Source organism: Anastrepha obliqua, chromosome 1 (genome assembly GCF_027943255.1).
Source record: "Anastrepha obliqua isolate idAnaObli1 chromosome 1, idAnaObli1_1.0, whole genome shotgun sequence".
Taxonomy (NCBI): Eukaryota; Metazoa; Arthropoda; class Insecta; order Diptera; family Tephritidae; genus Anastrepha; species Anastrepha obliqua.
In genome coordinates this window covers 37,701,431-37,720,159 of record NC_072892.1, presented here as the reverse complement: position 1 = coordinate 37,720,159, position 18,729 = coordinate 37,701,431, and the positions used below count along the sequence as shown (strand labels likewise).

Here is an 18,729-nt window from a genome sequence, read left to right as displayed (position 1 = left end):
GAGTTTACTTTAGTGGTTTCTCGTTGCCCTATAAAGGGTTTAGATTTTTCCTTCTTCAATAGACGGTCGCTCATTCTAAGTCAGACTCAGTCAACTTGTCATCAAGAAAACAAAAATTTCAGTGGTTAATTTTCCAAACCTCTTTGCCTCAATTAACAATACATCCTTATGTAACCAGAGCGGATTTATTTCCAAAACAAAGATTTTCAAACGTTTTACCTAGTCAATATTAAAGTCCCGTAATATATTAGACGTTAAAACTTTGATAGAAGAATATTTTCAATATCCATAACTTCACTCTTTTCAAAGTCTCAGTTCTCAAAGACTCTTGACACTCTAAAAATAGTTTTTTTATATTCCCGTATCAATAGGGGACATGTGACAGACTGCATCCAAGTCCTTTGCTGAACTTAATCTGATAACTGTATTAATCACAACGCAGTTCAATAGCTTTGGAGTTAACTACAAAACCATAAGGATTAGGGCTCCAGATATGTGGGTAAAAAGCAGTGCGAGCGATACTCGCTCGAAACTCATTCATTACTTAACTGCTCAAATATTTATTTGAAATTTTCGAAATTTGAACAATTTAAGCAACTTAACAAAAATGTTGCTTTTTATTTCTGTTCATCTAACAGGTAATCTTTTTTATATCACAAATGCACAAATTCATCGTGATCTCAAAGTACCAACAATACTTGAAGAACTAAGAAAATATGCCACATCACACAACACCCGCCTCACATTCTTGTCACTGAAATGATTGCAAATCCCATAAGTTTCACTAGACTAAAAAGAAATTCTACAAAAGACCTCATATGATAATAAATTTGTAAAAGCTATTATTTTTCATAAAATTAGTAAATGGTTGCACTACTGTATGTATTCCATAAATGTTTTGCCTCTTAAATGAATCAAATAGCTTTAAGCAAAAATATTGCTTAATGTTTAATTAAAATCAAAATAAAATATTTGTTATAATTTCTCTGGTTTTGGAATGATGTTTGAATAGTCTCTAGAGCAACACTGCCCATGCGTAACGACTAAATAGTCCAGTAGATATATGCCTTCAAACAAATCTCCAGACTAATACAACAAGTAAAACTTTCCTTTCCTTCAACAGGTGGACTTGCGTCATCTAAAGCAAACAGCCGATTCGGACAACATCGAAGTGGGCATCGATCTGCAGGACTACTACATCTCGGTGGAGTGGGACATAATGCGTGTGCCTGCCGTGCGAAATGAAAAATTCTACAGTTGTTGCGAGGAGCCCTATCTGGATATCGTTTTTAATCTGACGCTGCGTCGCAAAACACTCTTCTACACTGTCAATCTGATCATTCCATGTGTGGGTATCTCATTCCTATCGGTGTTGGTCTTCTATTTGCCCAGCGACTCCGGCGAGAAGATCTCACTTTGTATCAGCATTTTGCTATCGTTGACTGTGTTTTTTCTCCTGCTCGCCGAAATTATTCCGCCAACATCGCTGACGGTGCCGCTGTTGGGCAAATATTTGCTCTTCACCATGATGTTGGTGACGCTGTCGGTTGTGGTCACCATTGCGGTGCTTAATGTTAACTTTAGGTAAGTATGAGAAATAATAAGATTAAAAAGTGCATAAATTGAATTGCTGTTGGCCTAGGCTCCGCAGTTTTTTTATTTAAGGCTTTTATATTAATGAAGGTATTTTTGTTTTTCATTTGCCTCTGCCTTGTAGATCGCCTGTGACGCATAAAATGGCGCCATGGGTGCAACGTTTATTTATACAAATTTTACCTAAACTCCTTTGCATCGAACGACCGAAAAAGGATGACGCCAATGAGGATGACCAGCCGCACGAAGTGCTAACCGATGTGTTCCATTTGCCACCCGATGTGGATAAGTTTGTGAATTACGATTCTAAGCGATTTAGTGGCGACTACGGTATACCAGGTAAGATGGAATTATCAATTGGACGAGAAATAAAGCAAGCAAATGTTTAATATTAAAAAATATTGAAACTTGAGATATATTATATGAAACTACGGAGAAGGTATTTAAACATGCTATTGGATCCAATCTGCTTAAGGAACTATGAATTTGAAAAATTCTTTCAGAACCAAAATATTTACTTAGGCAAGAAAGTATGTAACCACCAGCACAAAAACGTGTATAGTATTTAAAAATAATCAAAAAAACGATCCCAAATTTATCGATTCGGGCACATTTGAAGCTAAATCGACATAGCGAATCATTTTACTACTTGTAAATATTTTTCGAAATATGTAAGTGGATATGGAGATATACAAAATTATTTTGTTTTTAATACTTTTCTAGATTTTAACAGTCAAGAAGAAATTATTTATTGATTTATTAGCTATTCACCGCAAGTATAAAAGTTAATTTCGATCTTAGTACATAGTTCTTTAAAATGAATACCAACATTGTCGGTATGTAGTCCTCAACTCCAGTCAATATCCGAGTTAGAGCTTCTACCATAAGCTTTACTTTAACCCTAGGACTTATACCCAAGTACAGGTGTCCATCACGTCCATTCCTCCTTTTGTCTTGTTATAAAACTCGATCATTTCTGATTTGCCGCTTTCGCCAATGTGATCATCGTCATGCATTGATGATAGTAATATAACTGCCTTGTTTTTTTCGGCACATAGGAGCATATGGATATGTTGGGCCTAAAACCGAATGTACTTGACCTCTCTGCACGATCTTTGTGTGCCAACATCTCCTTTGGTATGCACGGTTTATTTTTCCGCAGAGTTCCAACTGCCGTCAAATTCATGGATGACAAGCTTTCCAGTAGATTTAGGGATGTAAAAAAATTGTCCATCGTTATATTTCGGCCAGTTCCATGAAAGCGGCTTACTAAATCCTTCACCACGCGTTCACCCTGGTTAGTTTCCCGTCCCGTAGGTGCCTGGCCAGTATATATTTGTCCATACAGTGGATATGCGTTTTTGGCATCACATACCCACCACACTTTGATGCCATATTTTGCCGGTTTCGATGGGATGTATTGCGTGAAACGGGTGCGGCCACGATATGGAAAGAGCTGCTCGTCAACCGTTAGATATTCACTTGGCTTATATGACTGCTCAAAGTTGTAGTTCATCATGGTCCACAGCTCGGATATTGGTACAGCTTTGTCAGTTACCAAACGTTGTGCCCGTGTGTTGCCATCGTCAAACCGTATAAACCGGAGTATGGCCTGAAAGCGGCACAAGTCCGGCGCACATTCGGCATTGCTGCGGTTAGCGCCAGTCATAATAAGCACTCCAATGAACGCATCCATTTCGCTCAAAGTAACCTTCTTCCATGTTTTTGGTTCCGCCTCTGGATGTTTTGCGTTTAATTCCGCATATGTAGCTTCTGCTTTTTTGTTGGTGCAGCGTACTATAATATCCACCATTTCCGGAGTCATAAAACATTTATATGTATTGACTATTGACATCATAGTAGTTGATCTTGCGGGCCCACTTCGCTGTCGCAAAATATTTTGTTGCCTAGTTTGGCGTGCAAGTCGTGGCTGTGAGCTCCATATGGTACCATCACGTGAAACGAATTAAGCTGCACGCAAATTGATCTCCTCAGAATCATCTGCAGCATAGGATTCATTGTCAGATTCTTCGTAATCAGCCTCATCTACCTGGGCATTGTCAATTGTGTAATGTAGAAGACATCCGATTCAACCACGCCATCTGCTACTGCTACTTGTTCGCTTTCATCCCCTTCAGGGTCGGAAAATTCAAATAATTCATCGTCTGAGATTTGGTCAAACAGGTTTTGTATGTACTGCTCTTTTAGGCGTCAGATAATCTATATAAAAATAATTAATTTTTATTCCATTTATGAAATTATATTTGAGTTATTTGTATTTACCTCATATATTGATTCGAATTTTCACAAATATAAATCAACTTAACACACTTTACAATGAATATAAACTCGCAAAACTGCCGTTTATATAGCTGCAACCCTTAAGTTTCTGGAAGCATTTCTTACCTGCCAGGTAGTTGGATTATATCAAATATAATGCCTTCTTCTAAATAATTAAGAGTGCGCGAAAAAGGTTTTATTCTAAAAACTCTGACAACAATAGAAATTATTGACTTCTGAGAAATAACTTAGAATGCGCGCAATTCTTAGAAGCAGGCTACAAATATATGTTTATAACTACTTAAAATGTTCGTAAGACAGTCAGCTACAACATTACATTAAAAAAAAAAACTTGTTTCTCAGAAAAAATGAGAAAAAACGAGTAAAACAGGCTACTAGCCACACCTGTACCCGGGTATAAGAAGTCGTAGTAAAAGTTGGGGAAAGTCCTAGGGTTAACTTAGTTGGTCAACAATGATTCCACGTACTGTTCCTTAGTGTTGACCATATGGTTGGTAGTAATTTTTGCATTATACGAGCGAAGCATGATTTTTGCAATGAATTAGGTATCACCACGAAACTAAGGTGGCTGTGCAAAAAACGTTTGGCAATAGCAGCAGCTCTAGGAATTGGGAAGGGGGTTTAAGGTAGAATAGCTCTATGTCGTGTGATTTTATGTAGAAAAAGATTGTGCGAGTCGAATAACTTAATCCCTCAGGCAGCATTAATTATGACACCGTACAATTGCTGGCGTACGCAGATTATATTGACATCACTGGTTCTAAGCACCGAGCTATTAGTTCTCCATATTCTAAACCGGATAAATGGGTAGGGTGGTGAACGAGAGCAAGACGAAGTAACTCCTGACAACAAACAGTCAAGACACCCACGTCTCTATTGACAATTTTTATTTCGAAGTAGTAAGAGACTTCGTTTATTTAGAAACCGCCATTAACACCGAGAGTAGTTGCCAGCCTTAAAATCCACTGGAGAATACATCTTGCCAATCTTCTCTAATCATGCTCGCTCGATAAAGTGGTCTTGGAAGTGTTTGAGAAATAGATTTGGCGGAAGATCGGATGCTAATATTGCGACGTTGGAAGAATGAACTTCATGAGCTTTATGGTGACGTAGTGATAATGCAGCGAAATAGTCCAAATGGATACAAATCCTCCAGCTTTCAAAGTGTTCGATGCGGTACCAGCTGTTGGTAGTAGAGGAAGAGGAAGGGAACTTTTAGGAAGATCCCTTGAGAAGGACTTAACTTCATTTGGTGTGTCCAATTGATGCCGGTTAACATAAGAACGATACGACTAACGCGCCTTGTTAAACACTGTCGAAATCAATTAAGCGGTTATCTCGCCATGGATGAAGCAGAAGAAAATGAGCTGCTTAGTCTAGAAGGCGAGCTGTATAAAGGGTGGTTAAGTTTCAAGGGCCGGTGTTGATTTTGAATAAAATACATTTTTTTTTTTAGAAATTATTGTCATTTCTCTTTGTTATTATAATATTGGTATGGATCAATTACGTATGGAACAAAATATCGGCCAAGTGGTCGCCTCGGCCTCGGTGGCACACCTCCATCCGATGGTCCAAATTTTCGATAACGCTGAGGCATAATTGCGGTTCTATGCCGTTAATGTGCCGAATTATCTCATCCTCTAGCTCTTGAATTGTTGCTGGCTTATCGACGTACATCTTTTCTTTCAAATAACCCCAAAGAAAGAAGTCCAACGGTGTCGTTGACGTTTAGGTGTGGTTCACATTCAACATCGGCCCTTGAAACTTAACCACCCTTTATCTGATAGAAGGAAACCCAATGCTCCGATCGCCTTGTAATTGTAGTAATGAGTCTCTGTGTATGAGTAACGTTTGTAGTACTCACTGGAACATTAAATTCGTGTAACTGAATATAAATTCGTTCATTCTGCTGTTGGGTTAAATGCATTTTTTTCCACGTCGCGCTCATTCATACACGCATCTACTCACAGAATGCAAAATCTTACTTTCCAACAACTTTTTCCCACATATCTATTTTTTCCCTGTGTGGAGTTGAATATCGCCTCATATCTTTGAGAAAACTGTGCTTTAGCTGCAATTTTTCAATTACTAATATACATGACTATACAGTTGCAGACATAAATATCCGGATACCACAGGGATTGTAATTTGTGGTACACTATTTTTTTATATGAGAATGCTTTGATTTTTTTGTGATAATATGTAGCCACAGCCCACGACAAACGATCGCAGGTCAATACTTTGACCAGTTTTTACTATTTTTCTTTTCTGTAGAAATATAGTAAGTAAATTACATAGGCAGGTAGGTGAAATGATTGAAGTACCAGTCTCGCCCTCCCCAAGTACCACTAAAGCGCGGTTCTGATAAGTAAATTGTATAAAGAAGTGAAAAAATCGCACACACTTTTACTCACAATTTCGCAGATTTTTCTTTAATTTCTGTAAACAAATTTTGGTATATAGTTTTCTAGCCTATTAAATTTTATTAAAACAAAGTGAAAGTTTTGAAATTCAAAAAAAAAAAAAAAAACAAACACAAAAAATTTTTTTCTTCGAGAGAGTTGAGCATTACCCCTAATATTTATTTTTGATGCATTGTGAAGTATTTTCTTTTCATATTCTCTTCTTCTCACAACTCTGCAATAAATATCCGATGAAGAACTTATGAAATCACAATTTTCACTCAGCAGTACTAGGTAGGTAGGTAGGGTGGTTGCCATAAAGACACACTTAGACCTTTCGCAGGTCCATTAAGATACCACTGGAGCTTATCCTTACCCTACGTGTTCCTTTTCAATCCATCCCGTAGCTTTAATAAACGAGCAGAGCTTCGTTAGTTTTAGATGGGCTATGTCCGCTACATCGGTTAGAAATGCTGTATCGAGAGTGCGCAGCCTTCTCATAGCTAGGCTTTCACACTCACATGAAAGGTGTCTGACTGTTTTCTCTTCTTCTGTATTAAGACAGCTTCTACAGAAATCGAAGTACGGGAGTCCTAACCTTCTAGCGTGGCTGCCTATTAAACAATGACCAGTTAATACCCCTATCATTTTTCTTAAAGCTTCTCTGTTAAATCTTACTAAGATCTTCGATCGACCGCTGTTCCAATTCGGCCATGTCTGTCTGCTTAGTTCGCATGTTGTGAGGTTTTGCCAGCTTGTATTTACCTTTTTGATGGTTTCCCTGTCTATTTAGTAATTTACAAGTGGCTACAGGCATGGGTATCAGATAAGGTGCACTTTGTAGCACCTAGATACATCATTTAGTAGTTTAAAACATTCTAAAACTGTTTTTGACGAGTGTGTTTAAGATTCAAGCGCTTTTATTGCCGCTTGACTGTCCAAGTAAATGAAGACTTCATTTGTGGATAATATTCTCGTTTTTATTACCGTAAATCCCTCTTTTATAGCAGTGACTTCCGCCTGAAATTCACTGCAATGATCAGGTAGGCGAAATGATTGGCATACTCCGAATTTAACGGAGTAAACGCCTCCACCTCCTTTGTTGTCTAGTTTTGAGCCATCTGTGTAGATGTTTGTATCATTTTTCTTAACAATAAGCCCGTTATCCTATTCCTCTTGCGAAGGAAATACTGTGACAAAGGATTTATTTAAGTTGATATCTTCGGTCTTACAGAAATCCGTTGTGCCAGAAATGCAGGGGAATTTTTCTAAAATTGAAGAGTGTCCTCTTTGGTTCGTTCTAAGTAGGCCGATTTCTCTTAGTCTGAGAGCTGCTTTGGCAGCTGTTTGCTTACCGAATTGCTGTATTGGTTTAGCATAATATTTAATGCCTCTGTGCATGTGGTCCTAAGGGCCCCGCAGATGCAAAGACTGGCCATTCTTTATACATGTACCATGGTTCTTTTAATGTATAACTTATCTAAAGCCGGTCACCATACTAGTATGCCGTATGTTAGGATTGGTCTGACAATTGCCGTGTAAAGCCAGTATACGATAGATAGGGAGAGACCCCAACTTAGTCCTATCAGCTGTTTACAGGAGTATAGTGCTATTGTCGCCTTTTTTCCTCTATCTTCGACATTTGCCTTCCAACTTAGTTTTCTGTCTAGTATTAAACCTAAGTAGCGGGCCTCATCATTAAATGACAGTGCCGTTCCACCTAGAGTCGGGGGAGTTATATTTGGAATTTTATGTTTCCTGGTAAATAGGAGGAGTTCAGTTTTATTGGGGTTGACGCTTAGCCCATTTGCTTTTGACCAGTTTTCAACCATGTGCAGTAAATCTTGCATGACTTCTCTAAGTGTATTGGGGAATTTCCCACTTACTACCATTGCAACGTCGTCCTCTCTCCTCTAGGCTCTTTAGCAAGGAGTTTAATGCCAGCACCCATAGGAGACGGGACAGCACACCGCCTTGAGGTGTTCCTCTGCCAACTTTTTTCTTGATCATTGAGGTCCTTAGGGTTGCAATCACAAATCTGCTCAAGAGCATGTTTTTAATGAACTCAACCAGAGCGCCAGAGATACCGAAATCCGTCAGTGCCTTTATTATGGTATCCCGTAGGATGTTGTTGAACGCGCCCTCGATATCAAGGAAGGCTGCCAGTGTGAATTATTTATTATAAATTGACTTCTCGATTTCTGTAACAAGTGAGTTAAGTGTTGTTTCAGGGGAGTTCCCTTTACAGTACGCATTTACGCAGCAGTACTAAAATTTAGTTATTTTCATTTTCGGTAATATCCTTAAATTCATCGTACTTAATTGTTTTAAGGTATAAATATTTGTAATTGAAAGAAGCTTATCAACTGATAAAGTAGCTACCGCTGTTCCTGTGGCTTAGATCTCCATTTTTTTTTTCTTTTTTTTTGTGTGAAGCATCAAAAGCCTATGGCCGAAGCTGGGGTGTGGGGCTTAAACCCAACTAAACTCCTCCCTCATGTCCGACGGTAGGCCTACAGGAACCTCGCCGTTCATCGGGAGTCCTTTATTAGTATACTTATGTTATTACTCAATCATCGTCAATACATTGCATTCACGTACTGTTTCTACGGATCTACGAGCATATTCCGAGTACTGAAATATGTTGGTAATATTTGCGGCCACTGCACTGATGTTTTGTAGACGTCTGCGTTTTCGCTCATACAGGGTTGCTAATATTCGACGGACCCATCTGGCAACCCTGTATCTTTTGACAGAGACGTCAGATCGTTTAACGACATACCGCGGAACATACCATGGAACAGTACACGCCACGCGAGCGCTTCCAAATTGTTGAAATTTACATTCAACAAAAGAAGTCAATTGTGAAAACTCAACGTGCGTATAAAAAATAATGTGAAAAGTGCGCCTTCTAAGAACACCATTAAACGTTTGTACGAAAGGTTTTCGACTGGTGATACTCTTTCTAATTCAAAGAAGCCAATTCAAAACCGACCAAGGCGTCGCCAAGGACATCCCAAAATCGCCATTCTCAGCAGTTGGGCATTGCTCGGACCACTTTACAACGAATTATCTGCATTGATTTGCATTTATTCTCGTATAAGACTCAATTGACGCAAAGATTGTTGCCTGCGGCAAGCCTCGTTGATTGGAATGGGCCCAAAGAGTCCGCGAAATCCGTCGGGTCCATTGAATATGGGCAACCCTGTATGTGGGATAAGATTTTACTAAGTTAATTTTTCACCAGAGAGCATTTCACAAGCATACTTCGTGCATTAATGAACCGTGGACATTGAAAAACAATATGGCTCGCCGTTTCGTGTTTTTCGGGGGAATGCAGGCAGTACCAGTCGTTCTCAAGATGGATCCTGTGTAGGTATGCTTTGAACCAACCATGTCTAGAAAGCAACTGTGTGATACAAAAATTGATTTCTCCGGGTTTTCGCTCAAATCTACCGACCTTTCGCGGATTACTCCTATCGTATCTGCCGTTCTGTAATTGTTCGCAGTCTTTTTGCGCTGCGCTCGACGGTCTCTTCGAAATAGTGTTATATAACCGATCCATCTCAACCGCGAGAAGGTCGATAGACATCATTCGCGTAATTACATGGATTGCGTCATCTGAGACTGGCTACTCTCAAGACGCCAGTATGTGGTTCGCAAGGGTTGGAGGTACTTACCTGACGTAAAGGTGAACCGTGATTATGAAGACGGTTCCTCCAGGTAGATATTAGATAATGTGGTTTGGATCTCATTTCATCGAGCCTTGCCCAGATACTTTTTTGTTAGCCACACTTGTGGGATTTCTGGCTCAACTGATATATTCCGGTTCAACGAAAGCTGATCTAAGCCAGATTTTGCATAATGATGGGGGACTGCAGAGTTGGGTTGAGTTTATTGGACATAGCTGGAACGCCCTTCTTCCTTAGCTGCTTATCTGCAGCACAGTTCCAAGAAATATCTCTGCATACGGAAAATCATACCGCATTCCTGACATTCTTCACAGGCAGCTTATTCAAGGAGCTATTCTACTTGTACCTAATTGACTTTAAGCTATTTAACCGGTTGCGGTATTGAGACTGCTCCAACTCACATATATTTTGTATGGAACTTATACTTGTATATGAGTATATATAAAGGTAATGAAATTACAAAGTTTCTATTAGAAATTTATTTATATAAATTTACAATTTTTATCGAGCAATTCGCAACCAAACTTATTCCACCTCTCTATATTTCTATGGTAGCAACTGTTTTTATTTTTAAAATATCTTTTACTGTAAGTTTGCTTCATAAATTTGCTCGACAATCATTTTTCATGTTACAATGCACTTAAGCACTTTGCCACTTACCATCCCCGACAATAGCATACAGCCAGCGTTGCCACATCACGAACTCTCTCTCCACTTCTCCGTCTCGAAAATACTAGCAAGGCTAAAGACTTCTTTATATCCTGTAAATCTTGAAAATCCGTTTAACAAGCAGCATTTTTGTGCTGTTGCTCATTCGACTACTACTCAACTCCGCTCCACTTCACTTCACTCGACTCCTCTCGAGCCGTTATGATATAATATCTTTGTGCATCATTGTATCAGCTCATCCGTTCGTGAGTGTGTATGTGTGCGCATATATTTATGTGATCGGATAGTTTCAGTTGCTTTTTCCACTACAGTTTTCGGCTCGCTAGAAACTTCGACAACTATTGTCGCTGCCTCCTCCGCTACTTCTGCATTTGCTGCTGCTGCTACCACCGCTGCGTCTGTCACAAACTTTTGTCACATTTCATTGCTGACAGCCACGTGTTCAGCTCCGCCCTCAAATGCTTTAACAACGGATGCAGTGTTATGTAAAATCTTCAGCTCTAATTCTTCTCTTCACATTTTATTACATTTTATTCCATCTCTCTTATTTCAACTCATTTAATTTGACTTATTTTTGTTTGCCACATATTTTATTGCTACATTTCTTTACCGATTTTAATCTGGCATGAATTTATGAAACTTTTGCCTCTCTACTTTATATTTGCATACATATGTATCTCCTTATCATCGTTTCACGCTTGGATTTCTGCTTCTTCTTTTTTGTTGTCTCTTAACTGAGCGGAATTTAAATTAAGTGCGAATTTATAGAAGTCGCTTAGTGCCTTGTTGGCTTTGTTGGATTTCTTGTTGTTTTCGTGAAACTATTTAACTTTTTATAAATTTTTTTTTTCCTTTCATAAGCTAAAGTTTCTTTTGCCAAATGTTTCCGGTTTTGTAGTTTGCAGCGATTTTTATCTATTAATGCACGTTGTCAAATTAATTGCGTGCCACTAAAAGTTTGCCTCTGGCTAAAACTTTTGTTTTTTCACATATTTCAGAATTTCACAAAATTGTGAGATATTCCTTTTACATACTTTTTACACTTCAACTAAGAAAAAAATTAAGGAGAATTTCTTCAAAAGTGACAAATGGAGTTGAAGTGAGCTTACATTTAAATTAATTAAACAATTTGAAGAAAATGGGAAGAAAGTTACACACCAATCGCTAGCTACTCTGATAGTTATTTTAATTTTCAAGCACCTGATTGCAGCCAACTAATTTAAAAACATTATTTCTTCCATTCTAAATACCATCGTACGGACTTACGTGCAAAGTCACACAGGCTAGTCAAGTCAAGAAAAATAGCTGAGTTTACTGATCCAAATATTTTGGAAACTGGGGGGCCCAGTCTTCTAAAAATTAGTTTCAGACCTGAAAAATTGTATATATTTGAAAATTTTGGTACATAGCTTTGATACTTTTCAACATCTTTATAAGTTTTTTTAAGTATAAACGATCACAAAACAAACTATATGAGAAAAAAAAACACATTCTTGCTTAAAATTTGAGAAATTATTATTATTTATTTTTTAAAAGCAGCTCTTCAGATTTGATTTTTATTTTTATATTAAAACGTTGGCTGCCACGTCGCACGTTTTCATGCGACACGTAAATGTTACCCTGAGGCCACGTCACACATTTTTGTTCATTTTAATATGGAATTTTACGTAGAATTGGCATTCTCTGGCAGCCAACGTGAACATTTTGGTGTATTTCCCATGGCCGTTGTGTATTTTTAATGGTATTTTTTTTTGGATAATAAAAAAGTTGTAAATTAAAATTTGCCTTTTTATTAATTCTTTTGCAAATGAATTCATTTATGAACAAAACAAATATACAAATATATATGTATGTAAATTCATTTGGAAATCAGTAGAAAAACAATAAACTTAAAATTAAAAATTCAATTTTTTAATGGAGATCAGTGCAAAAATTAATTTTTCTGGTGGGAATTCTACACATAGCATAGTTGCGGTTTATTGGGCAGTAGTTAGGTGGTGGTCCTTTTCAAGCTCTTTCTGGCTGTTACTCTATCAGCAGATTTTTTTGACATGGCATAATACAATACACAAGCACGCCTTATTGTTTTTCCGTTGTCGTCCTTTCTTTTTTCTATAAAATGTTTTCTTTTTGTTATGGGTTCTGGAGACATGAAGTACGTCCCCCTAAGGTGGAGGGAAGTCAGGGTGGCTTTCATACCAAAAACTGGTAGGAGCTTGCATACGAAACCTAAAGACTTGAGACTTATTAGCCTTTCCTCATTTCATTTAAAGACGCGATTAATAGACGCCTTTGTAAGGGAAAACTTGACACCTTCGCTACTCGCGAAATCACAACATGCAATACTCTAAATGTAGATCCACAGAGACAGCATTCAATTCACTAGTTTCAGAGATATAAAAATCAATAGAGAATAAAGAGTATTCTCTGGTAGCCTTCCTAGGCATAGAAGGCGCTTTCAACAACATCCTACCGGAGGCCATAACAAGCGCAATTACTAATTTGGGTGTCGCCGAGGTCCGTGTGAAACTTACAGAACAATTGCTACTAGGCAGGTTAGTAATTTCGACGTTGGGCCCCTCGACGATACTCAGATCCGCCCAGAGGGGCACCCCTCACCCTACTTTCTCCTCTGCTATGGATTATGGCAATGAATCAATTGTTGAAGAATCTAAAGGAAAGGAGGATATACGTAGTGGCCTACGCAGACGATGTTGAACTATTAATAAGGGGGAAATTCTCAGATACCCTCTGAAACATAATGCAAAATGCTTTGAACGATGTAAGCTGGTGGGCTTATCAGGATACCTGTTTTAAACCCCCTACCCTTGAGGGAATCACATTATCAATTAGAGAAGAGGCGAGCTATCTAGGACTAGTACTAGATAGGAAGCTCTCATAGAAACATACGATTAATGATAGAGTAAAAAAGCAGCCACAGCACTCTATACAAAAGAATTGTGGGGGCAAAATGGGGCTTAACCCCAAAAGTAGTACACTGGCTATATACAGCAGTGGTAAGGCCTATCATGACATACGGTGTCTTAGTCTGGTGACCAACACTCGAGAAAAGAACAACAGTAAAATGCCTGGAAAGTATTCAAAGGGGTGCTAGTCTCTGCATAAGCGGGGCACTAAAGACTACGCCCACGGCAGCGATGAATGTCATGCTGCACCAATTACCGATTGAGGCCTACAGCAAACAGCAGGCGGCGAAATCGGCACTTAGGTTAAGATAATCTTCCAACTTAGCCACTAACAGAAGAGGTGACTAGACGAATACCCCTTCCTACATCAAACGACAGACTTCTGTAGCTCAGTAGAGTTGCATTTAAACACAACCTTTACCACAACCTTCCCAACTAGAGAAGATTGGGACAATGGGGTAATGGACAATAGAAGCCGAATCAGCATCTATACTGACGGTTCCAAGCTGAATGATCAAGTAGACGGAGGCCTTCACTCTGAAGGAATGAATGCCAACATCTCATTCCGGTTACCGGATCACTGCAGTGTATTTCAAGCTGAAATATTGGCTATCAGGGAGGGCCTGCTAGCCCTAAATAAAAGTGTCCTCACAACAAGAGATATAAACATATATTCAGATAGCCAATCGGCCCTGAAAGCTTTAACACTGCTTGACGCTTTGACAGAACTATCACTGTACTTTGTAACAAACCTGCTCTGGGTGCCGGGTCATAGAGACATAGAAGGCAACTGCAAAGCAGACGAACTAGCGAGATTGGCTGCCACATTACCGATCCAACCAGACAAAGCGAACGTACCTATACCTTTAGCAACTTGTAAGATGCTTATAGATAAACACACTATCAGTGCCGCCAACAGGCTATTGTCTCAGTCCCTAAACTGGGAAACTAGCGGGATAACGTGGCCGGAATGGAACATGGGGCGCACAAACCGACTGTTGAGACATCTTCTCGGGGTCCCAACAGGACATTGTCTGATTGGCAGGCATGCCAGCAGACTGAGAGGGCCCTATAACGACTATTTCAGAAGCTGTAACGACATCAAAGAAGAAGAGACTATAAATAGAACACTTGCTATGAGGGTGCGTGGCTCTGGATAGAATAAGGTTTAATATTTTAGGAAAAAGTTCCCTGAATAACATGGCAAAAGTAGCCAATATAAAAATAGCAAATCTGGTTAGATATATCAAAGCCACAGGTTGGTTCAATGAGGACATTGTAGAGTGAGGAGAGGGGACAGCCCTGGTGGCATCACAAGGGGCCTACAACAGGCCTAGGTGTGACAACGGACAACCACTATACCTTCCTACTTACTCGAGATACCGAAAACAATTTTTCTAAAGCTAAGCGAGCATAAATCGAGGCAGGTAATTCAACATGTAACTTAAGAATTCATAACTTCTCAGTTGAGTTATTATTATCTTTTAATTTACAGCTGTTTTCAATGGGACATAAATAAATAAATTGTTGACTAAAGTAAATTTCGTGAGCTGCACTTAGTTCGGTATCAGAAATAGTATGAAAATGGTTAACATGCCACTGAAAATTCTGTTTCTCTATAATCATTTGAATTTCTTGCCGTCTAGTTTCGGTGATTTTTCATCAAGATTTCCTAAGAACTGAGGCGAGATATAAAGAAAAAGATATTGGATACATGTCCGTTAAGTAATGTTGGTGAACGTTAGAACAAACCTACAAAATTTATAACAAAATAAAAGAATTTTTATAAAATTCCAATAATTTTATTGTATCATCTTTGGTTCAATGGACTAATTTACATTAAAAAATTTTAATTTTTGAATCAATTGAATTAAAAAACAATTTGTGTGGGTTGTATTAATTAAGAACAATTCCGCGTCTAAGAAACGTAAATGAACTGATCTACCAGGTAGATACCTATGAAATAAAACTTTCAGCTATTAGTCCATAGATGTCGCTAGGAGCACGGCATCCAAAAATTGCCTGAGAGATGGGAAAAATGTGTCGCTAGCGATGGCTATTATATTGAAGATTAAATTTATAACCATTTTTTGTTAATAAACGTTTGAAATTAAAAAAAAGTCTCATTTCATAGGTATCTGCCTGGTAGAAAAACGGTCATACACGGGTATATTTTTTTTGCACTTCACATGTATAACTATCATGGAAATAGGGCCAAAAAGTGGGGCCATATGTATCAGACGGTGCATTTTCTGCGTTTGTCAAGAAAATGATGAAGAAAGACCTTAAACTTCCAGAGATATGGAATATTTGGCCTAGGCGCAATACATGACATTTCCCTGCTTAGCATTTGAATGATTAGACTTCACCACCCTGTCGACAAACCAAAGATTTCTTCGATGACTATAACTCGCACGTGGTTCATCAGTTGGCCGCACTGGTTTGCACTTCTTCGAAAATAACGTTGGTGAGTCTATGGCTGCCCTATAAATAGATGATACCTAATTTCTTTTGATTTTCATTGAACAACGTGGACATAGATAACAAGTGGCTCTAGCGGTACGTCGGTACGTGCCATTCTGCGAATGCTAAGATATGTATATAAGTACATTCTGCATGAATGGTTTTAATCCGTAACCTCACTCTCGGTTTCAGGTGCTTTTCCACTAGAATTTCTGTTGTAAAGGGTGGTTAAGTTTCAAGGGCCGGTGTTGATTTTGAATAAAATACAATTTTTTTAGGAAATTATTGTCATTTCTCTTTATTATGATAATATTGGTATGGCTTAATTACGTATCGAATAAAACATCGGCCAAACCGCGGCCTCGGCAGCACACCTCCATTTGATGGTTCAAATTTTCGATGACGCTGAGGCATAAGGTTCTGAGATTCTATGCCGTTAATGTGCCGAATTATCTCATCTTTTAGTTCTTGAATTGTTGTTGGCTAATCGACGTACATCTTTTCTTTCAAATAACCTCAAAGCAAGAAGTTCAACGGTGTCAAATCACATGATCTTGGCGGTCAATTGACATCGCCGCGACGTGAGATTATTCGGCCATCAAATTTTTCGCGCAAAAGAGCCATTGTTTCGTTAGCTGTGTGACAAGTGGCACCGTCCTCTTAAAACCACATATCGTCCACATCCATATCTTCCAATTCGGGCCATAAAAAGTTCGTTATCATCTCACGATTGCGAACACTATTCACAGTAACTGCCTGACCGGCCTCATTTTGGAAAAAATACGGCCCAATGATACCGCCGGCCCATAAACCGCACCAAACAGTCACTCTTTGTGGGTGCATTGGTTTTTCGGCAATCAGTCTTGGATTATCATTCGCCCAAATGCGGCGATTCTGCTTATTGACGAATCCACTTAGGTGAAAATGTGTCTCATCACTTAAGATGATTTTCTTCACGAAGTGCGCAATACGCATTTTGATTTGAACGCCCGTTTTCATAATAAGCCTGAATGACTCTAACGCGTTGCTCTATTGTGTATCTTTCCATGGTTCAAATTGAGTTAGCCTGAAATTGAAAAATGTCAAATAAAATGCAGAAAAAACTTGATGCTTAGATGTGGTTCACATTCAACATCGGCCCTGGAACTTTTATCGTAGTGCAAGAAAATGACGGATATCTTTCATATGCATGTCATGTATCGGCCTTTCAAATAAAAGAAAGATTACTTTATTCCGTTTTAACGTCGAGTTGAGAGAAACCCTTTACGTACTAAAGTACGTACGCATTCGCAAAAGCCATGTATACGTTCGCATGTAATTTACAAATACAATTTCCGCTTTAAATTTGTTATGACAGGACATTTCCTTTTGTGCCGCCTTAAACTTGCACACACTGCTTTTTCCTGTTCACGCATTTCTTCACTTGCAGCGAAAATAAATCATAGCATATCCCACGCAGCGATTACATCTTACTTTGGCTACATACTTCAATTATAATTTTTTTTTTCAATTTCAGTTGATTTCATGTTGTTGCTCTTTCTCCCTTTTTTTGAAGCAATTTTAGTTTCTATTACGCGCAGTGCTTTACTTTAGCCTTTAATAGCACTTAGATTGCCTGATTTGTTGTTGTTACTGGTGTTGCCACAAATCGTACTTTTTGTGTTGGAAAATTGCGAAATTTTCAATTCACTTGGTTTGCGCGCCAATTCTATTGCACACCCTTGCCTTACATCACCTCGCATGTGAGCGCATGTAAGTAGTTCTACTGGCTTCCACCAAGTTTTCTGTACTTTCTCCGCTCCCCTATTCCTTCCACATCCTTTACACTGCTCTTTCAAAACACTTCGTGCTTTCGTTACTTTGAAATGGTGGCACGTGTGTATATTTGCTATGAAAGTGATTCAATTCTTCTTTAATTCTTCAGCTACTACAATTTGAAATATCCTTCGCGCGAGCATGTTGCATGCCAATCTTGATCCCTTAACACAGCAGCACGTGAATGTTGGTTGGTTCTCCGAATTGGCTACGAACAGCATGGCCACAAATAATATATGTATGTACATATACAGTAAGATCAATTTACAAAAAAAAAAACGAATAGTGAAACCTTTTTTCACCATTTTCGCCAAAGTGGCTGTGCCACTTCGTTGGCTATGAAGATGGGTGATTTCTATTCAAAAAATAAGGGGACGCACCTAGTTGTTTTAAATTAAAAATTTACATTCTTTCGGGTTTCACTATTTTTATTCATGAACGCCAAATTATTCAGATATCGATGTTGAAGGTTCTTAACCAACAGTTTTTGGTCTGCTAGTTCTTTTCTATCCTCGACAAAACTGATTCTGTTGAAATTTTTCACCAACCTAAGAATTATCGACTCATTCGGATGATTATTTCCAAAAAGAAAATCACGAATTTTGCCTTATGTTGTTCTTAAAGTTCATTTTCATAATAAATTTCAATAATTTTAACGCGTTGTTTCTTGTGTAAGTGTCCATGGTTGAAATTGTAGACCAACTTTCTTAGTGAAGGTAATATTATGGCCATCCTGGGGTACCCACTGTGTTAGTTTCCAACATTTTGAAGATCGAAACTAAACTGCTGTGCTTTTATGTTTCTCCCCTCCTTAAGGTACTAATATCGTGGATCAGGTGGTCAGTAACCTACTGAAGCTTACGAAAT

At 38.5% G+C, this 18,729-nt stretch overlaps 1 protein-coding gene across 1 annotated transcript in view; it reads left to right on the top strand.

The window, feature by feature from the left end:
* Window positions 1-18,729, top strand: part of LOC129246953 (acetylcholine receptor subunit alpha-like 1) — a 194,107-nt gene that overhangs the window by 162,469 nt on the left and 12,909 nt on the right. Inside the window, exons 5-6 of the mRNA XM_054885724.1 lie at window positions 1,124-1,584; window positions 1,718-1,932. Of these exons, the coding sequence (XP_054741699.1) occupies window positions 1,124-1,584; window positions 1,718-1,932 (676 nt within the window). The remainder of the gene's footprint in view (window positions 1-1,123; window positions 1,585-1,717; window positions 1,933-18,729) is intronic.